The 23,000-nt window shown below is 40.3% G+C and overlaps 1 protein-coding gene across 1 annotated transcript in view; it reads right to left on the bottom strand.

Annotated features, from left to right (window-relative positions):
• Nucleotides 1–2,541: 2,541 nt before the first annotated feature.
• MEOX2 (mesenchyme homeobox 2) overlaps nt 2,542–23,000 on the bottom strand; it is a 77,674-nt gene continuing 57,215 nt past the window's right edge. The window contains exon 3 of the mRNA XM_056857628.1: nt 2,542–2,931. Coding sequence (XP_056713606.1) covers nt 2,707–2,931 — 225 coding nt within the window. The 3' untranslated portion in view covers nt 2,542–2,706. The remainder of the gene's footprint in view (nt 2,932–23,000) is intronic.

The following is a 23,000-nucleotide window of genomic DNA, read 5'->3' as shown; positions in this document are numbered from 1 at the left end:
ACAACCTTTCACAAGTCATTCTTCTGAAAAAGCCAGAAACTGAGCAAGGAGATCAGAGTAACATGCTGACACGACAACTGTATTGGCACTAGCATGCCTAGATTGCAGTAAAATTCTTGGTTCAGCCTCCTCATGCAGTGGGATTGGAAGACTTCACTGTGTTGTCTCCTTTGAACCCTCTGGAAACAATTATGGTCTCATTCTTAGGTTCCTGGAGTATGAGTTGTTCAGAAAGGAAACGAGCAAAGTCAGCCTTATTTACTGGAAGATATAAGATGTTTGGCTAGTTAATTGGAAGTGGAACAGTCCTTCTACAGTCCTTCTGATTGTTTTGTCTCCTGACTTTGACAGATTCTGACCTGTACCTGTCAAATATAATACATCTTGTCAATATGGTGTCCAATGAGAGAGTTCATCAAATTGTCAGCTAGGTCACTGAAACTGCGGCAGTTGTATCTTCTGAGGGATTTCCTTTTGAGGATGAGAATGTTATCACTGGGGTGTTCGTTGTCCCTTCTAGACTGGTACCCTAGTAGAAAGAGGTCATGTTATTGTAATACACTCTGTATGGGACTGCCCTTGAAAATGACCGAGACATTGCAATTGGTGATCTTGACCTGGACACAGGCACATCTCATACCCATTCTGTGCTCCCTTCACTGGCTACTTGTTTCCAGGTCCTCCTTCCTCATCTCCCTTCTGTCCCCTTTGTTCCTCTTCTCTGCCTCTCCCCTTTCCTTCCGTTCCCTTTTCCTCTTTTTTCCAACTTTTGTTCCTTTTCTGTTTCCCTTGGTTTTCTTCTTCCTGTCTAGATTCCTTGGAAGACCTGTGAATCCTGGGTCATGGTTGGTCACCTGCTCGCCATTGTTGTGGGCCAACCCACCACTGAGAATAATTAGTGCAATATATATATATAGTAGTATGTAATTCAGAATGCCATCTTTTAAGCTAAATGGTTATTTAGTTTTTAATTCTGTGTTTTTAACTTATGGCACATATTTGTGCTATAAGGTATTATTGTTTGAAGCTGCCCTGAGCCTGACTTGGTTGGGAAAGGGTAGGGTATAAATAAAATAAAATAATTAAATAAAATAAGGTCCTGGTGCTTACTTTAAAACCCTCCATGACCTGGGAACTTACAAACCTGAAAGACCGCTTCTCTTTGTATATGTCCATGTGGCAATTCTATTCCACACAACAAACCTCCTATCTGTCCCTCCTCTATGCTCTGCCACAGTCTGGATGTAGACTTACTTAATGGCCACAGAGAAACAAAGATGAGTGGCCAAAGGTTATGGGTATAGTGGCCAACTGTGCATGCTTTCAGATAACATATTTGTTTCTTATCAGATCTTTGCCTTTAATTTTGTGCTAAGTTGCTAATGTAGCAAATATTTTTATGTTGCATCGCACAATTGTTTATCTTACATCACTTTTTGAACATATTCATTTTTTTCTTGATTTGTACAAGGTGCTAATGTGGTCCTTGTTGTTCTTGGCTAAAGACTTTGTTGAAACTTTTGACATTTTGAGTGATTTATGAAAACTTCAACGGAAACTTTTATGATTATTTCAAAAGCATCATTTATTAAAGATTCCCTTTACAAAGTACAATCAATGGTTTGTGTAAAGTTTGAACTATATGTACACACAAGCTTGGAAAAGAAAGGATGCCTTGACCTTTGCACTTTGATACACAGCTATGTTTAATCAATTTGTCTGACAATTACCAGGGATAGTCAAATCTTCCTTGTGGCATTAAGGAGATATGAATGATGGTGCTGAAGATAAAAGTGTCCAGTTTGTGAACACAAGCTACTCACCACAACCCAGTTCCTTTGAGGCAGTTATACCAAGTGGATCAGAGCTACCTTGGAACACATGGCATTTGGGCAGCAGCTGCAGTGAGCCAAAATGTCATACACATATAAAATGTCCATGGTAACACACTGTAAAAAATTGAATGGATGGTAGATCTTGTATGACCCTAGAAGAACAACTTTGCTATTATACAATAAGTAGATTGGAGGAGCAAGGTTTAATAAATTTCTATTAGCAGCAATTGATAGTAAATGCAACATAAGATTTGTTTTGTCTGTGGTATAAGGACTTTGCCTAGCAGACTCTTGTGCATTGTTTACTCTCCAAACTCAATTGTCTGCATGTATTATAGATATCTGTGGGGCAACAAAACAAAAATAGAGAGAGACAAAAAAAAGCCATTTATTGCCATGAGTGACTATTTGCCATCAGCTAATATGATTGCATTGCTAAAAATGAGTGAAAAGTAAAAATGCTGTAAAATAGATATATACAGAGTTAAAATATATTTCTCATCCACTAGTCAGTGTTTCTGTTGGCACTGCAGTTTTTACATTTTTTCCAGAATATTACATCTATTGAAAACAATGGCATTTTCAGTGCAAGCTAAAGCAAAAAATACCTGCCCATAGTCACTGAAATGACAAACAAATCTGGAATGTTCAAAAGCAAGTAATGGGTTCCCCCCCACCTTCTGCTCATAAGGCACCTTTATGACGTGGCACTTAATGAATTCATCTACAAAGGTTCCAAGAGAAGCAAAAACCATACATCCGATTTTGTATTATTGCTGGAGTCTCTTGCATACATCAGTAATGTCCGTGTAAGGCTTGCCGTGTTAGCATATCTTTCCTGAGAATGGAGCTGTGACTCTGTCATGCTTTATCATAAGTGTGCATGCTCAGAGCTGTGATCACTGTCGTGGCTGTCATCATTCGCTAGAGAGTCCCCTGTGTGCTGGAGGCTGGCTGCACCAATGCCAGAAAGCTCTGAGGGGAGCAGCGTGCCCTTTTTCACGTTCACCAGTTCCTTTTCCCGTGCTGCGGCCCCTTGCTGCCCCCCTTTTACCCGCTTCCATTTCATTCGTCGGTTCTGGAACCAAACTTTTACCTTTGAATAAAAACAAAACGAAACAGAGTCATTTGTGTGCCCTGTAGCACCACTGACCAGTGGTCAATTTGCGTACATTGATTCCTTTAAATATATACAATATTAATATTGGCTTGTTGACAATATGAACCAGGCAATATTAACAAGTTCACAAAAAGCCCAGAGACAAGAAAAGGTGTGTACTTTTGAAAGAACAGAGTACAGAGAGAAGAATGAGGATGATCCTAGAAGGCAGATTTAGGAGATAACCAAGATCAGGATGGGGATGTCCCTGCAAGTCGTGAAGCTGAATCTTCTGCGCATCTCTCTTTCAGGAAGTCCTGAAAGTCCTGCTCATTCTATCAGGAAGTCCGATACAAGCTAATTTCCCCTCTTTTTAATCTAATAAAGGATAGCTCCGAGGAAGGGAGGCTGAGGAGTCTCTTATGGGAAGGATCAGACCAGAGGGTGAAGCAAGTAGCTAAATTCTGTGCCACAATATATAAGATCTGTCAGACAAAGCTGGGGCTTGGTAATTTAACTTAAAATGGAGAATGTTTTATTAATTTGAGGTCTGTTTAAATTATGGCCACCTGGCTAGATGGCCGTCTGTCAGCAATGCTGATTCTATGAACTTAGGCAGTTCATGAGAGGGAGGGCATCTTGGCCATCTTCTGGGCATGGAGTAGGGGTCACTGGGTGTGTGTGGGGGAGGTAGTCGTGAAATTCCTGCATTATACAGGGGGTTGGACTAGATGACCCTGGCGGACCCTTCTAATTCTATGATTCTATATAAACTGTTTATGAATTGTATATCCTTTAGTTTTAGTTACTGTATACTCTCCAATTTTAATTCTGTAACTGATATGAATGTTTTTAATGGTATTTGCTGTATTAATAAATGAATCTGAATTTGAAGAGTGAGGATGAAGCGGGACAGAGATTGGCAAAGTTTGGCATTCTGGGGCAAACAGCCATCTGCACCCATATTGTAACCTGAAATCTTTAGGCAGTTTCTTGCCAGAGGACGACCCCCCCCAAATCCTGGAGCCAGTACTGGAAGGCTGAACATAGAATACGCCAATATGAATAAACTTATATGAATTTTTGTGGGCTTCCACTGGTATATTTATAATTTTTGTGTGGTCATCTCAACTTTCCTTTCTGAAACAGCTGTATATATTACCGAGTATTTTATAAATTACATGTAAGTAGATTTTGGAGCTAACAGAAACAGCTCAAGAAGCTATAGGATCTTCTGCCAGCATTCATTAATGTGCATTTATAATATAAGGTTTACTGAATTTTCAATCAATGGCAGATTGGTCAATGTGGTGACAACATGCAGAAGCACAAGGCATTCATTTTACACAACTGGAATAACAGAAAGAGATTATTCTTTTTATATACCATTATGCTTACCGTAGACCTGCAATGTTATTATTGTGGCTTTCTAAAAGGAAAGCTGGATAGAAAAGTCTACAATGCGGGAAAGAAAAAGGAGGGCACTCGTGTGTTTTTGGGTACAATTGATAATTTTTATTTCTGATCTTTAAAAAGCTGTGTGTGTGTGTGTGTGTTAAGTGCCATCAAGTTGTTTCCGACTCATGGCGACCCTATGAATCAATGTCCTCCAAAGTGTCCTATCCTTAACAGCCTTGCTCAGATCCTGCAAATTGAGGGCCATGGCTTCCTTTATAGAGTCAATCCATCTCTTGTTGGGCCTTCCTCTTTTCCTGCTGCCTTCAACTTTTCCTGGCATGATTGTCTTTTCCAGTGACTCTTGTCTTCTCATAATATGTCCAAAGTATGACAGCCTCCGTTTAGTCATTTCAGCTTCTAGGGTCAGTTCAGGGTTGATTTTCCCTAAAACCCACTGATTTGTTTTTTTTGGCTGTCCTTGGTATCTGTAACACTCTCCTCCAACACCACATTTCAAAGGAGTCTACCTTCTTCCTATCAGCTTTCTTCATTGTCCAGCTTTCACAACTATACAAAGTAATAGGGAATACGATAGGTATGGTTGATAATTTTTATTTCTGATCTTTCAAAAGCTACCAGGGTATAATCACAGCATGAGACACTACTGATCATAGGTAACAAAGCTATAACATTTCTGCAAGCTAAAACTCAAAATGAAACTTCACAGAGCAAGGATGAGATTTGAAAATAAAGATGACAACTGCCAGAAATAGAATTCAGATTGGTTGGCTTGTTTTGTTGTCAGGCCGCTGTGATAGCAAGACTAAATTTAAAAATCTCAAAGGAGGGCAAGAGAATTCCAGATTTGTTAGAAAATGCTAAACTGGCACATCCTTGCTGCTAGACAGCTCACCAGAGCCAAAGAAGCAGGCTAGTAAAATAAAACTAATATAAGGAGGAAAGTATTTATTGCTAGCTGCTCTGATGTTAGGAAATATTGTTACGCCATCTGTCAAAACCTTTCACAAAAACAATGTCAAAGGGCTCATAATGTTTGTACTATTCATCCAGTTCTTTGCGGTAAATAATATATGTCACTTTTCACTATGAATTTCCTTTAGTAAAATAGTGGTGTGTTTCTGGTGCCAAACAATGTATTAAATTATAATGCTTGAGAATATGGCTCTGATATAAATCTAGAAGGTTCAATGAGCTATGATGAGGTTAAATGCTTCAAACGCATTTGGCAATATAACTTTGAAAAGTGCTAACAAACAAAGTAGGACAAACCTGTTAATTATTAGATGATTAGATGATATACCAAATACATAACTGGAAGGAACATTGAGCTATGAGCATGCATTTGCAGAACATCTATAAGATTTCATAAAACTGTGATCCAATACAAAAATTATGTGCCCAGTACACAAATTAGATTTATCTTCACATTTAGTTCCAGGGTATGACTGATAGGCTTGTGATAAGCTGTACCTAAGTCAGTCTGGGGTCTAGTTAGCATTTTGATAGGGGACATTTTAGGAATCCCACCTCTAGTTTCATTATGAAAGACAGGGTAGATATAGATCTAACAAGTGGGAACCTGCAAGGACTTGTGGGAAGCATCTCATTTCCCCTCCCCCACTATTTTCTCTTTCCCGAAAGCCCCCATAGTCTCTCCCGTCCCTGCTTCCTTCTCTCCTTCTAGGGTTGCCAACCTCCAGGTGGGGCCTGGAGATCTCCTGGAATCACAACAGATCTCCCAGTTATACAGATCAGTTCCCCCTGAGGGTTGCCAGCTCCAGGTTGGGAAATTCCTGGAGATTTGAAGGTGGAGCCTTGGGAAGGTGAAGTTTGAGGAGAGAAGCAACCTCCACAGGGTATAATGCTGTGGAATCCACCCTCCAAAGCAGCCATTTCCTCCAGGGGAACTGATACTTTGTTATCCTGAGATCAGTTGTAATCCCAGGAGCTTTCCAGCCTCCACCTGGAGGTTGGCAACCATAGTTACCATGGAGGAAATGACTGCTTTGGAGGGTGGAGTCTATGGCATTATATTCTCTGAGGTCCTCCTCAAACCCTCCCCTCCCCAAGCTCTAACCCCCAAATCTCCAGGTATTTCCTAACCAAGAGTTGGTAACCCTCTTTCCTTCCCACCCAACAGCAAACCTATCTCTGCCCTCTCTGTCAAGCTTTCTCTCCCCCAGTCCCCAGCAGCCTATATTTAGGAAAACTGTGGTCCAGTTGTGGGGTGCCAGCTACTGAGCCAGGCCCACTTGCGTGATAGGGAACACTCAAGGACTTGTGGGATGACACCTCACTTTCCTCTGTATAGCCCACCCACAATACTTCCTCTTCTTGGCCCTATATCTTCCATGCCTCATTCTCTCCTTCTCAGCCATTCACCAGCCTTCATTTTATCCGCCTCCCATCTTCGGTTATATTTATTATTTATTTACTTCATTTAAACACCCTTTCTCCACAATGGGGACCAAAGCAGCTTACATTATTCTCCTCTCCTCCCTTTTTACCTGCACAAGAACCCTGTGAGGTAAGTTTGGCGGAAAGTATAAGACTGGCCCAAAATCACCCAGTGACCATCCACAGGAAGATGGGGATTGGAACCTGGGCCTCCTAGACCCTATTCTGAAGCTTTAATTGCTGCACCACACTGGCTTTCATTGGGTGGCTGCTGTTCAACAGTAGCAAGCAGCCAGGCCTAGTTAAGTCATGGAAGTTGGGTGGTATCAAGTCACCCAGAGGTTGCTTCCAGGCTTAGTGTTGTCAACCTCCAGGTGGGACCTAGAGATCTTCCAAAATTACAATTGTACTCCAAATGACAGAGATCTGTCCCCTTGGACAAAATAACGACTTTGGAGGGTGGACTCTCTGGCATTATATTCAGCTGAGGCTTCTCCCCTCCCCAAACCCTGCCTTCCTCAGACTCCACCACAAAATCTCCAGGAATTTATCAACCTGGAGCTGGCAGTCCTAGTTAGGCCTGGCACCAAGGTGCCCTCCTTCAAAGGCCAAAATAGGCCTGTAAAGAGCTCTGCCCCCATGCCTTGCTTTTACTAACAGAACCAAGCTTTGGGCACTGTGGTTGCCTAGCAACAGCCACTGAGGGAATCCTTGACTAAAGCTACAGGCATTCCTTTTATCATTTTTGGGTTTTTAAAACCTCCAATGTATTTTTTTAATTTAGATTTTTTTAAAAAGATTTTTTAGATTTAGATTTCTGCAAGCCTGGGGCCCTTTTTAGGTTTATAGAAAGATCTGCCTTCCCCATTCACAGCTCCAGTCATCGGATCTAAGTATCCAAACATTTGACCAATTTTGCTATTAGTATATAAATACATAAATTACACATGGAAATGAAAGCAGCAGTAGGAAGCTAAGAATTATGCAAGGAAAGTGTAATCTGATGTGAAAATATTTTATGCTGTTCATATTGAATTAGTTAGTTCTGATGCAGTGTGGGGCTATGCTACAGTATTTTGTCAACCATGGGATGGGTCAACAGTGCCATCCTAAACAGAGTTTCACCTAAGGATGCCAACCTCTGGAAGGGGCCTGGAGATCTCCCAAAATTACAACTGATTTCCAGACTACAGAGATCATTTCCTCTGGATAAAATGGGTGCTTTGGAGGGTAGACTGTATGACACTATACCCTGCTAAGGTCTCTCCCTTCCCCAACCCCTAGGCTCCACCCCTCAAATTTCCAGGAATTTCTTAACCCTGGATTTGCAGTCCTACTTACTCCCATTGAAATCAGTGGGGTTAAAATGGTTAAATTCTACTTAGAATGGAACTGTAAGATAGCTACATTCAGTCTTTCAGGATAAAGAAAAGGTAAAAACTGAATGAACCTTTAATATTATGGAAACGGGATAACAGTCTAGACAAATCTTTAGGAAAAAAAACGCTTTAAGGCAATATCTTACCAAGGGAAAAATGAGACTGTGAAATCCTAATAGCACTCTTATTTTCTCACTGCAACTGAGAGTACAAGTGTGTGTGAGTAATTGTATTTTTATTTAAGATTACAGTGGAATGGCAAAAAGAATGGAAAAATAGATAAAACTGCTTGAAATATAATAGGCCCAAATTGCAAAGGTCATATGTAAGAAGAGGTGTAAATTGGCAAGAGCCTGTGAGTCTAAGGAAGTGAGTAAGCCTGAGGGAGTCTAAGTCAATCTAAGGGAATCTACTTTGGCCAGCAAGGGCTGGAAGACAGCATAAGTTAAACCATCTGAGCCTTCCTCTAAATTTAGATGCCTTATGGCAAAATTCAGAAGTAGTCTATGTAAGATGAGACAACCTTCTCTCTCTAAGCCCTTCTCTTCACTTTCTGTTTCCATTACACTTCGACTGTGAATAACAAAAGTCAATTACCCTGTTTTCTCTATGGTGACCTTGCACTGGTTTCATTAAGATCAAGGCAACATAAGGGCAAGCACACCAGTATAAATACTCTGAATGGGTTGTACTGTACTCTTCATTTTATTCACCACTGCGTGGGTCAAAGAGGAAAAGGGCAAGGGAAAAGCCATATTTCAATGGCCATGCATACATTTCTCAGGGTTCAGTTCCCAAATCTCAGATAATAGAGCTAGAGAAGACCCCGGAGAGCTGCTGCCAGTCCAGGTAGACATCACTGGGCCAGATGGACCAATGGTCTAAGTCAGCACAAGGCACTTGTGTATATATGTATACATATATGCTCAAGACGACCAACCAATAATACGTAGACTGTGGAAATATAAGCTGCATACCTTCCTTTGTACTTGCATCCTAACAGCATGCTGTTAGGTGATGTATAGAAATACTATTAAGAAAATTAATGACAGCACACAGACTTTTGTATCAACTACATAAATTTTTACATTCTATACATATGTAGAAGAGATGTTCTGAACTTTGGTCCCATCACCCATACAAGGTCAAAAGTTGGGACACAGTTCTGTAGTCCACAAAACCTTATACCGAAAAAAATGTTTATCTTTAAGGTGCCATTAGACTTCTGTTAATTTGTTTTCAGTTAGTTAGTTAAAAATATTTCTAATCTATCTACAAATCTGTTCCTGAGGGGGCAACATAATGCATTACTGGGCACTCAGGTGAATAGAAGGAAGCAGAAAAAGGGACCATAGCCCATAAACAAGACTAGCAGGTATGAAGCAATGGACAATGCCAATCCAACTGGGATGACTAGAAAGAAGGTATAAAAACATATAAACATTTAAAGGCCAGAGGCACTGAACTATGTTTGTCAAAATACACATCTCATTACCTACTGGTTTACTGCACTACCTTCCTCTACCACTGACTGAAACACACTCCATAATTCTTCATTGGTTTCAACTTATTCAACCATATTTGTAAGGACTAGAACCAGTAATTTACATAGGGTCCCTTACTTAATTTTTTATTAATTATTTTTATCATTTTAGCATGCTGGTTTCAAGGAGGCATTCTGAGCAAATTATATGTAGTTATCTAATATTCACTGTATAAGTAGGGTTACCAAATCCAGCTTGGAAAATTCCTGTTGATTCAAGAATGGTGTCTGAGCTGGGTGGAGTTTGGGGAGAAGAGGAAGCTCAAAGGAGATGTGCTATCACATCCAGGTCAAAGGCCAGCTCCTCCAACTCTTCCCTTCCCCGTGAGGCCACCTCCACCCTCCAAAATTCAAATTTTAAATTTAAATTTCACATCTCATATCACTCTCTCCCACACCTCTTTCTCCCACTTTACATCACTTGTAAGTTTCTATATGCAAGTGTCATACTAACCCTTTGATCCTAAATATTTGTGTAATCTGCTATCTGATTACTTTTTTTTTTTTGCTGTCAAGTCACAGCTGAGTTATGGCGACCCTGTAGGGTTTTCAAGGCACGAGACATCGGAGGTGGTTTGCCACTGCCTACCTCCGCGTCACGACCCTGGTATTCCATGGAGGTCTCCCATCTGAATACTAGCCAGGGTCAGGGCTGAGTGTGTGTGACTGGTCCAAGGTCATTCAGCAAGCTTCCATGGCTTGCTCAGCTCCTAATCCAACACCCTAACTACTACATCATGCTGGCTCTCATGGTTACGTTCTACTCAACCTTAAAAAAGTCTCAAAAGTACTTTTCAAGTTTTTATCGGCATCAAGGTAAAAAATACACTCTGAAGACCCACAGGAGGATCCCAGCCCACAGCAGTCACGTCCCCCTCTCAATCCCCAACTGTCTTCTGGCTTTTAGTGTTTTTACAAGCAACAATCAATCAGTTTTTCTGAGTCTTTAGGGTATTCCATAGGAGAAGTGGAAGTCCTAGAGCATCCATTCTAGGACTCCTATTACTCCTAGATTCTATGGTATATCATAGTGTCCATCCTCCAAAGCTCCCATTTCATCCATGGTAACTTATCTCTGAAGTCTTGAGATCAGTTTTAATTCTGGGGGAACTCCAGGTCCCACCTTGAGGTTGGTAAGCCTATATATAAGAACATGCATAACATATGTGAAGATAAAAAGGAAGTATTAATAAATAATTTTAAAAATACAGCTTTCCTTTGTATTGTAGCTTGATGTGAATCTCAGTGGCAATTACCTACCACAGGGATATTTTTCTTGTAAACAGCAAACACAAAGCAGTTCAGCAATGGTACCAATTATCTAGTGGGGAGGTGGATTGTCCCTTGGACTGGAGTTTTCAAGCAGAGGCTAGAAAAGCAACTGTTGGGGATGCTCTAATTTAGCATGTTCTGTATGGGTAGGATGTTAGACTAGATGGTATGTAAGGCCCCTTCCAACTCTACTATATATTTTAAAATGTTTAGTAATGGGAAGAAGTCTTCACAAATTATTAGAAGCTTAGATAAAGTTGCTTGTTCTGCTTTCAATAGAACTGTTGCTTTTGTAAAAGAACCACAGTTGTCATTGGTAACTGAATATGCATATGTGGGTCAAAAACACAATAATTTGTGTTTGTGTTCGAAGGACATGTAGAAGTATACAATGTGTGTTGTCATATGTACAGACTTACATCATCAAATACAATTAAACTGTATTGAATTTCATTTGTGAATGCCATAAAATCAATCTGTCTCAGTGGTGTAATTAGGTCATTATAGACTCTGGGCTTCAAGGTCTTATGAGGAGCCCCATTTAGATGATAATGTGTATTTCAAATGGAAAGCTTCAACCTGATTTTGGGGCTCCCTGCTGAGCCCATAAGATGGGGCCCTGCCCCAAAGTCCAGCCCATTTGGCACCACTGTCTGAAGTAATCAGTTACTCCCCCAAAGCAATAACCCCCCTTTCTCCAAGTCAAGGTTTTAAATGTGTTATTTTTAATGTGCTAGCTAATATATTTAAAATGCATGTTTTGTTTCAGGATAGCTACAAATCATTTTACAATCCAGCTTCATGTAATACCATTAGTTTGTAATCTTCTCACATCTTACAATGCTGTAGTTTGAAAAAAAATTAGTATTGAGCTGCATTCATCACTTGTGTGCTAAATATAACAACCTGTGGAGGATGTTTCATATGCTATTTCCTCTTGAGATCAAATTCAGAGAGATGAAATATGAACTTCCTTTGGATTTCATGAAATGCTGATAATGGAAGTGATACATGATCTTGCTACATTTTAGCAATGGGAAGGATGTGTGAATTCTGCAAATGAATTATTTTAAAGTCCTGTAAGCCCCTACTATACAAAATTCTTGTATGTCTGAAATTGTCAAGAAGTCCGCTTGAATATTTATATATATGTTGAGAAGAAAGAAAATTGCCAGAATCTAATCAGAGGTAGTTGTAGAAAAATAAGACAGTGTTGCTTTATTTCCATTGATTTGGTCCATGCCTAATGTTTGGGGCAAAGAGGAATTTAGTAGCTGAAAATCCTGATCTGCATAATAACCAATACAAATCTGACTGTGTTTGTTTTCCAATAGTGCAGTCCTCAGCAGAGTTACATTTTTCTTAAGTTCATTGATCTCAATGGATGTAGAAGGGTGAACTACTCAGGACTGCACTGCAAATCCATTGAAATCCTGTTGGCGTTTATTATTTATTTATTAATGAAATAATTTCTGCCATCGTTATTAACGAAATCATATCTGCCATCATAAGGGCCACCAGGGTGGCTAACAAATTAAAAACATACATAATAAAATAACATCTTAAAAATCATTAAAACCAACAAAAACAAATCATTTTCCATAAATCAACTATATTTATATTATTTGCTTATGTTAAAAATTATAAATTGCTTTTGTAAAATGTTCTAATGAAGATAGTCCACAAAAATGATTGCCAATCATAATAAAAGTCCACATAGTACACCTGGTTGGCCACTGTGTGAACAGAATGCTGGACTTGATGGACCTTGGTGTCACGCATGGGCCTGAGAAAGGAATGTTGTGGTTTCCCCAGGTGCCGGCCAAGGCCAGCTTCGTGCCCTGTGAACAGTGTGTTTAGACTCCTTGCTGTGGGAACTCTCCTAGCACCCTGATAGCTCCAGGGAGGGGGGTTGCCATGGTATCCAGATCTACCCAGACTCCTTGCTGTGGGAACTCTCCTAGCACCCTGATAGCTCCAGGGAGGGGGGTTGCCATGGTATCCAGATCTACCCAGATTTGCCCTTTGCTTTTCTATATATGCCCTGTACTGTACCCATAGCTTTTATTAGTGTCCATTTGACTCCTGGCTTCTGCTACCTGTGGATTTTTCTAATAAATCAGCTTTCTTTGGACTGCCTGTCTGCTGAAGTCTGTTTATGGGATTATCACGGGACTAGAGCTCACACTTGGTCTGATCCAGCATGGCTTTTCTTATGTTCTTACAATCCTATGCAGAGTTAGTTCAGTCTAGGCCTACTGAAATCAAAGGACTTAAACTGAAGTAACTCTACATTAAGAGCCCCATGGCGAAGTGGTAAACTGTAGTACTGCAGTCCAAGCTCTGCTCACGACCTGAGTTCGATCCCAAAGGAAGTTGGTTTCAGGTAGCTGGCTCAAGATTGACTCAGCCTTCCATCCTTCCGAGGTCGGTAAAATGAGTACCCAGTTTGCTGGGGTAAAGGGAAGATGACTGGGGAAGGCACTGGCAAACAACCCCCATAAACAAAGTCTGCCTAGAAAACGTCGTGATGTGACGTCACCCCATGGGTCAGGAATGACCCGGTGCTTGCACAGGGGACCTTTACCTTGACCTTTTAACTCTGCATTGGATTGCACTGCAAAAAAGTATTGCATCTTAAATGCATGACACTTCATGGTTCACATTTGAAGCTCATGAAGAGTCAGGTGCATCGAGTCAGCACACCTAAACCTCTGTAAGCTGAACTATTGTGCCAATCTTTGTGCTGTTTGCTATTGTATTAAACAGACTAACAGGATCAATATGGGTGGCACAGTGATGGTGGTGCTAAATCAGCCGTTATGGCAGAAAGCTCCTCTTGTTTGAGCTACTGGTTTATTTGGTCCCTATAGCAATCTAAAGGCTTTACTTCCTCTTCAGCTTCCTGTGTTGGCACTACTGTTACTGAGGACAGCTGCTGCCTGGAAGCTTTCCAAGCCCAAAGCATTCATTTTCTTGGAAATCAATCCTGGTGATTTCAATAGAAGTGACTTTTACATACCTATGCTTTTTCTATTAATATTATATTTCATCACTGAGTGCTCCCCTTCCCCCCTCCAATAAACCCCATGTAGCAGTCTGTGCATAATAAACCAGTTGTCACGAGAAAATGCATACGTCACAACATTGTAAGCTATGAGAAACTGCTCTCGAATGAGTTGAATCGTAGTATACCCAACTGAGATCAGTGTTTCTGACAAATAGTTCAGACCAACTCTTGACCATAGTGGGTGGAAGGAAGGAAGGAAATAGTTCAGACCAACTCTTGACCATAGCGGGAGGGAGGAAGGAAGGAAGGAAACTTACATGCACTCAGTAATAACTGGAATTTATTTACAAGTAATATCCACATTTTTGTGCGTGTTATAAATCCCATTTACAACCCTATGTTCTGGATTACGACAATGAATTTAAGGGTACATTAGCAATTATTTAAAGACAAATACTTCTGTGTAGGTGGATTGTGGATTTGATATGGACATGAGCTGGGGAAACTTTACCATTTGACGAAGTTATTTCCAACAATTCTTTGAAGGAGAAGTTCTTATGTAGTTTATCATCATACATTCTGACATTCTTTTAAGTATACATACATTCTGATAACCATGCCAGAGAAATTATTATAGCATCAGCATCAGCAACTATTTCTATAATACCAATTATGGATTGATCTGTTAGGCACATCTGCTCACTGGTCACTGGCTTTCCCTTAGTTGACAACTCAGTTAGTATTTTGGTCTCCCAGACTGATGATTAAGCTGTTGCTTAAATAGGTTGAAGAATATATGACCTCCTAGTGAACATCTCCTTGGGAGCAGGCACCAGAGAAAAATCTCTAGCCCTGTCTGAGGAATGTGCCACAGTAATCATGGGACAGGATATAGGATGAGCACTTGGACTAGATGTATTATTTCAAGGGTCCAGGCAGCACAAAGGTAACTGTCTGATCAAAGCTTTTCCTCTCAGGGTCGAACTCTGGGTTCACTTCAACCCAGGTGGCTCCCCTAGAATCAATGAAGTTGCATGAGTTGTACGTCTGTGGAGAATTTACTTCAGTGCTGGAAAAGTAAAACAGCCTTAAAAAAAGAAATTACAGTGGTTTTACTGTTTCCTAAAATAATAACTTTTTTTTAAGATACAGAAAAAATAATGTTTGTGTGTGCGTGAGTCTACCTGGTTTAACTGTCTCTCCCAAAGACAGTTCCAGCAGGGAACAGATGGGATCAGATCTCACATTCCACAGTCAAAGTTGCAGGAAATGGACACCATATCAAAAAAACCCAAAATAAAACATAAAAGCTATACCCCATAAGTTTTGTGATCTGCCCTTCAAATAAGGGGGTTCCCAGCAACACATTATAAAAGCTTCCTATATAGATGGAACAGGTGAAATATCCACCCTGTCACCAAGTGAAGATTTTATGATGCTAAAGTCATACAAAACGTCCAGTCAGGGAAAGCTGGCATTACTGTGAGTGAGTGAATATTTCCCAAGTTCACTAGAGTCTCATCCTAAAGAGTTCTGAGAAACTGGGGGAGGGGTACTCCCCCCCCCCCCCGTGACTAACTGAAAGGATTATCAACCAAAAAAAATCTCACTTCCTCTGGGGGCACATGTTTTGCTCATTAACTCAAAGGCAATACTAATCCTAAATATTTTCTAAATAACTAATGGCCATAAAACAGAGAATGGCAACATGGCAAGATTTTCTGTTCATGCTAACAAATTAATGATTTTTATCTGATAGAAACCCTACCGTTACCCAACAAGTAGCTAGTTTTCTCCTGTCTGCACAAAGGATTTGCGAGCAGTTTGTATGTACTTCTAAGTAATGTCCTTTTAATGTAATCTGTTTTAACCGATTTTGTAATTCTGTTTATGGTATACTGATGTAAATGCCTAATAAAGGTAATGATGATGATGATGAATTTTACTGCTGTTGTTTTTCTGGTCAACTTGACTATTGTGGTGAGCTGCAATCTTTTTATTATAGCCTTTCACAAAAGATCTTGTGAGGTTGGGACTTTCTGTATTTAGAAGGCTGCAAAATTCTATTTGCCATTCAGCACACCTAACTGCAGCTGTTTTCTGCTACTCTTCACAGTGTAGGACAGTAAAAATTTGGATGGAATTTCCTTCAAGATAAAGAAGTCAAGAATGCAAAAGACAAGCTCACGAATTCATGGAGAATATACAGTTGCAAATGGGTTGAGTTAGGTCGGGTTTTTTTTTTTTTAAAGACAGCTTCATCAAACAAGGTTGCTCGCCAAAACATAACACATGCTATCTGATGAAAGATGGGACTCCCATGAAGTTCAGAGTTGTGAACTTAAACTCAATGGTTTTAAAGCGTTTACACATGGTCTACATTGTTTAGTGGCCACAGGGCTTACATTTGTCCACTCCCTGATGTGTCCCTTTTCCTTTAGACATAATTAAAGTTTTCTCACTATTTCCTTTACCCTAAGCTCTACATCACCTGGGGCATTAAATATTTAAGTATCTTTTATACCCCAGCAGTTGCCTTTAATTACTGAATATCAAAAACACACATATTTTACATCTATGAAAGAGCAGAGTGTCTAGTACTTTTCCTTTCACCTGTCTCTAACATGCTTCCACCACCACCTTTCTCCGCCACTCTATCCTACTTCTTTCCTACATCTTCAACTCCATCCCTTCCTAAGTCAGTTCTCCAGTTTTACTTCACACTGGAGAAAAGGCACACTGGTGGGTCATTGCCTCAGTGTCCCGGGAATGCTTTGCTTGGAATGCTGTTATGGGCCAAGGACAGGAAGAGACTAGTACTAGACTCCACTAAGTTTCACTGCACCAGTATCCAGCCGCACTTGGCTTGAATTAACATTCCAGGCTCAGGACCAGTCAAGCCCCACCAAATCATTTCTACTTGACAGTAGATCTGAGGGGAGGAATTCTTTTCTCCCGTTTTCTCTTTCTTCAGTTTTTTGACCAAGTGTTGACCATGCCCAGTTCTTTGACTTTAGAGACTGACAATCCAGGAAACCATAGCATATGGCCACTTTCCCCCATCATAACCCAGAATGACCAAGAAATTAAGTTCCGTTCTTGGCCTTTTTAGTATGCATTCATACAAATCAAATACCCTTTTATTATCATTTTGAAGATTTAGAATATTGCCTACTAGTGTACAATCAAAATGTACATAGAGAACTACCACCAGGAATTTAGGCATTAAAGAATAAAAGTAGAACATGGAAAACATTATTGTAGATTATTATGCAATAGAAGCAGACAACAGTCCACAGGCAGAGTTATAAAGTCTTGCACATTTGCACAGCAAATGAAGAAGGAGCAGTGGTAATTTTTTACATAAAGAAGAGTCCACGTTCAGACTTGGGAATATCCAGTTAGAAGGATCTCAGGTAGCAGGTCTTGGGGAAAGCATTTTCTTGCCTCAGATCCTGGAGTCAATCTAGTCAGAGTTAATACTGAGTTAAATGAACCAACAGCCTGACTATTTTTAGGGAAGTTTCATATATTCATGTGAGGTATTTATAGGAATTATGGAAAAGAAGACTCAGTGAACAGCTAAGTTTCAGGAAACCTTTCTAAGATGGCCAGCATCATGGAAGTTAGCCTGTGACCTAACAGAACTCTCTGACAAGTTCAAAATTTTCCTGTTCCAATAAGGTTAGGGCTATACTATATGACATCCAATTCAGTAAGATGCAAATAATACAGCATTGTGATCTAAGGTATTTTTTTTTAAAAAAACAAACATAATGGATGCATATTATTAGATTACCTACACTCAAATAATTCTCAAATAGCTTCTTATCTTTAGTCTTATGAAAATATTAACACGGCCTCTGTACAGTATGAAAATATAGTTCCTAATATCTATGCCTGCTATCATTTTGATTAGCTGAAACTTAATGCGTATCAAGATAATACAGGTATTTTTTATATAAAATGCAAGATTCAACCACACAATGGGGATTGTACACATGTACATCCTATAAGAATGCTATACTACCACATGGAATTATGGCAATAGAGTGGGCTTGCTGGGTGGGTAGAAATGGCAACTACCTCCTTTCTCCTCCTTTGCTCTTCAGCATAGATCTATGGAAATGTGTCATCTGATCCAGCCATGTCTTTCTGGTGAATGGGCATATTGCTATAAGCCATGGTAATTATTTGCATTGGTTATATAACTTTGAGAGCATGTGTAAGATAACATAGATTAATTGGCACAACACATCCCCCCATATACATATTCTGATCATTTTCTTAGACCAGATAACTTTTTCCTCTGCATTCCACCCATGATAAACACATCATGTGAAAGTTCTACCACTGGAACAGACTTTAATTAGTCAAACGAAATAGAAGCCCACGGGCACCTTAAAAACTGTGGTCATTTATGCATGGTCACTTTAACCTCCTTTATTCCCCGTTTCAGCCAGGGTCAAAATAACCTGGGTTGGGGGAAACTGTATGCATTGGATGGAATGATCAGGGATGAATACAGAAAAGCAGTCTCCCAAGTTCAAATCAAGTCCCACCCCTTTAATTGCTGCTCTGTAATTGGCTAACTTCGCAGTACTCACCCTGAGAGAAGATTTCCTTCCCCCCAGACCCAACTGCAGCATAAAAAAGAATTTTAAGAACAAAAAACAACAATCTGAAAGAAGGGCAGGAGGGGGGGGGAATCCAAGCTTCGTTTTTAAAAAAAACTTTCTTTTGCTCAGAAAGAGCTCCGAGGTAGCAGGAAGAACATGAATCCCTGCCTCTTTACACACTGTTTCGTGATTGGCTGTGAGAGAAGCCAATCTTTTGTGCTTCCCCTGTTTGGCTATCTGCATGCTGCCTTGAAGAGGGGTTTGGAAAAGGATGGGGCGAAGCTCAACCCGAGAATGGAATGTGCTCGCTCTGTGACTCCGGAATGAGCCAGGATGAGCGGTTTAATTTGGGCCAGAAGAGGAATGGGAAAAGCCGGGTTCATTTTGCGTTGAAACAGTGTTGAGCTTCCAAGGAATGAGGTAACGTGCATACTGAAAAATTGGATCCTGGCTGAAACAGGAAATAGAGGAGGGTAAAGCGACTATGCATAAATGACCTATGTCAGCACAGGCTTTCATGGGTCACTTCTTCATATGCAACAGAAAAAAAGAAGATAATTTCCCCATATTTATCTAGAACATTACACAAGAGGAAGGAGAGAAGGGGAGAAGCAGAGCAAAAAAAGGTTTGGTGTCAGGTGTGATTCTCTCTGTTAAGGTTTGAAATGCTTGGTTTGTTGTATATAACAGATGATGAGAGACGTCAGAGATGCTAGCCTCTCTCTCATCTAGTGATGATAAACAGAAGTGCAATGAATTAGAGTAAATAAACTAAAGCATGAAAGAATTAACTGACATCAGTAAAGGGTTATAATATGATACAACAAGTTAAAAACAGTCTATTACAGTTTCTAAAAACTGAGTTCTGTTTGATCCTTAGAAATTTTGAGTGAGGACGACAGAAAAGCAAGGTTTAAGCGAGGACGACAGAAAATGTTTAATTTCCTCGTGAGTTCTAAAACAGTACTTTCACATATATATTCACATTGTATATTCTATTTGAAGTTGTTTGTTTGTTTGTTTGTTTTGTAGAACAGTGGCTTTCAGATCTGCAACAGTATTTAGTCCAGCCATTGGAAACATTCAAAGAGTGACCCAAGGAATAGAATGATCCAACTCTTTAGTATAAACCTAGTATTTTAGAAAAATAGGCAATAGATGCTATGTGAATTCCTTGTCGCATGACTACTTCAATGTATGTGTCATGTGAAAAAACTGATCACGTTGGATCCCAGCTGTTCCTAGTCTGTGATGAACCCAATCATCACCATTGGACTAGCACAACTTAAACATGATACTGGGGCACAAGAAAAATTTACCTGTCTGTGGCATGCCCATACCCAACTTCTTATATAAAGATGTTCAGCATTACCATGCCAAGGATCTATGACCTATGATTTAAATGTGAAGCCAGGTGTATATGGTTTTTCTTGCATGGCTGGTATCACCTTTAAATTTGACATCTTGTGCAAGCAATAACAACTACACAACCCCCAGTAATTTACTGCACATGCTACAATCCAGATCCTGCCTGCAGTAACAGGTTCATATGAGCCGGGCAGCTGGCATGGGCAGGCTTTCCAAACAGCCACTACATGTTGGGATGGCAATGAAGCAAGGCTGTCATCTTGAAGCTAATTCATTCTCTGTGGGTTAAATTTTCACACTACTCTTCCTAGAAAACTCCCGCTGAAATCAACGTGATGTCTTCAAAATATGTATTGATTTAAGGATACTAGCCTACTTTATCTTGCAAAAAAACAGCATCGTTTCCAGTACAGAAAGAATAAGAAAGACCAATACACGACAATTTAAACTAATATTGTACAATGGGAAGAGGAAGAAATCTCTCTCTGCATTCCAGGTTTCCCTGGAGGTTTTTGTACAGCAAAGAAAATCTGAGAAATGTCTTTGGCGTCACAGTTTGGGAGGCTGCTTTTTCTCCTTGAGAGTTCCTAAGGTTCTGATATATCTCAGAGATGTCTTCGGTCTGGGTAGCTTACTTCAAGAGCCTCTTCTCCTACTCTGTGGAAAACCAGGGTCTTATACCTGTAGCACCTTCTATTTTGTTGAATTCCTGGCCAGATGTGTCTCCTAAGGACATTAAACCGCTCATTGATCGCCTACGCTCAGGCAAAGCCCCAGGTCCTGATCTAATTCCCTACGAACTTTTTAAAGTCAACAGCGAATGGTGGGCCAACATTCTTGCTCCTGTATTCACACAAATTAATGCATCAGGAGCTATTCCAAAATCTTGGAGACATACCATTATCGTCCCAATCTTTAAAAAAGGTCAGCGCTCTGACCCAAGCTGTTATCGTCCAATCAGCCTTTTGTCTTGCTTAGGCAAATTGTATTTCTCCTACTTATTAAAGAGGCTGTTGGACTGGGTTGAGAGTACATCCTTGGCTGGGAACAGATTGGCTTCAGAAGGGGTTGGTCTGTCATGGACCACTGTTTAGTGCTCTCCCATCTAGCCAAGAAATATTCCTCCCCCCGAAATGGCACCCTTTATGCAGGTTTTATGGATCTTAAGGGAGCTTTTGATACCATCCCGAGGGAGAGGCTATGGTTGAAACTATCACATTCTACTATGGATAGGAGGTTACTATGGCTTATCCAGCAATTTCATACTGACCTCACAGCTCAGGTTCGCTGTGGCAACCAAGGAGAACTAACCGAGCCTTTTGAACTGGCCAAGGGAGTTAGACAAGGTTGCCTCCTTGCTCCTCTCTTGTTTAATCTATACCTGAATGATATGGCAACCAATTTCTCAGAGTTTTGCCACCCCCCAAAGCTTGCAAGCCATTCCACCCCGATTCTACTCTATGCTGACGATGCAGTTCTCCTGTCCCGCACAAGAATTGGTTTGAAAAGATCTTTACAAACTTTTTCTGAGTACTGCTCTAGGGAAGGTCTTAAAATAAACCATCATAAATCTAAGATCATGATCTTCACTAAGAGGAGAAAAATGCCTCTTTTTCGCTGGGTATTAGATGGCTTTGAGGTTGACCAAGTCAAGGAGTTTGTTTACCTTGGCATTCTGTTTTCCCATAACCTAAATTGGAATGCCCATCAAAAAGCAGTGTCCAACAAAATTAAACCTGGGGTTGGTGCTATTGTCAATTTTTTTCACACCAAAGATGGCAAATATATTCCAGGGGCTATTCAGGTTTTTAACCTGAAAATTACCCCAATTATCCTCTTTGGTGTTGCCATCTGGATTACAGTCATCAATGAATCTATAGATCGTCCACTGCTTCAGTTCTTACGAAAACTCCTAAATGCCCCTCAATGTGTTGCTGGCGTTACTCTTCGTTCCGAGTTTGGCCAAATGTCACTTGAAGCTAGGGCGTGGTTGGCCACCTTTAAACTCCACCTTAAACTGTGCTTTAGCACTGAGGGGTTCCTAGCTTCTCTGAAGCATGACCCTTTTAAATCCTCATGGCAAAAAATCTTAGATGAGAAACTGGCGTTGCTGGGCTTCTCGCAGGATATGATATCAGATCTTGGGAAAACTGAAGCTTTTGCCAAAATTAAAAAGCGCATTAAAGAGCTCGATTATAACAGCACTACTTTTCGTGCTCGTCGCGTCTGTTCATCCCAGTTCTTCGGAATACCCCCTCCACGTGGTCTGCCTGCCTATACATATTATCTGACAACTCCTCGTCTCTGTAGAGCTTTTTGCTTGGCTAGATTGAATGCTAATCCTTCTATGGTAATGCAGGGCAGAATTCTGAATATACCATACTCAGACAGGATCTGCCCTTGCTCTTCTGGCTCTATTGACACATTACCCCATGCCCTTTTGGAATGCCGCTTTTACGAGGAACTTCGATCGCACTATATTTCCCCCCTTTTAATACACAAATCCAATGCCTCTGTGACTGACATAATGCCTTTTTTACTAAGCGACAGGGACCCCAAGGCTACATTGTCAGTGGCAAGATTTGTTTCAGTCCTTATATCCCTCCAACACTAGATATATGCTGCTCAAGATCAATTGATCAAGGAGCTTCTAAGGGATAAAAGGAAGGAAGGAAGGAAAGGATATATCTCAGATTATTCAGTGGCCGCAACATGACCATTTGCTCATATGCAGTGTATTGAATCGAAGCCTTTGAAAAAATGGCCCCTGGGAAAAATAAATATTTTCATCGCACTGATGGTGCAATGTATCCTTTACAAAAACAGATCTGAAAAAAGTGCAGTATTCTTTGCCAAATCATTGTTAGATTTTCTTCCAATGAAATCAACCAACAACTTTTTCCCTAAATCATCAGACAACCGGCTAATTAATTGTCAGGCAATTGTGGGGGGAGGGTAAAAGTGAATTAAAGTTGTTCTATACGTTACCTGGGATCTGTGTAAAAACTTTAATATGTGGTTTCTTTTCCACACCACAGGATAGTTTGGCATGGATGACA

This window comes from Euleptes europaea, chromosome 11, assembly GCF_029931775.1.
Source record: "Euleptes europaea isolate rEulEur1 chromosome 11, rEulEur1.hap1, whole genome shotgun sequence".
Lineage (NCBI taxonomy): Eukaryota > Metazoa > Chordata > Lepidosauria > Squamata > Sphaerodactylidae > Euleptes > Euleptes europaea.
Note: the sequence above shows the minus strand (reverse complement) of the source record. Positions and strands in the feature narration are given on the sequence as shown.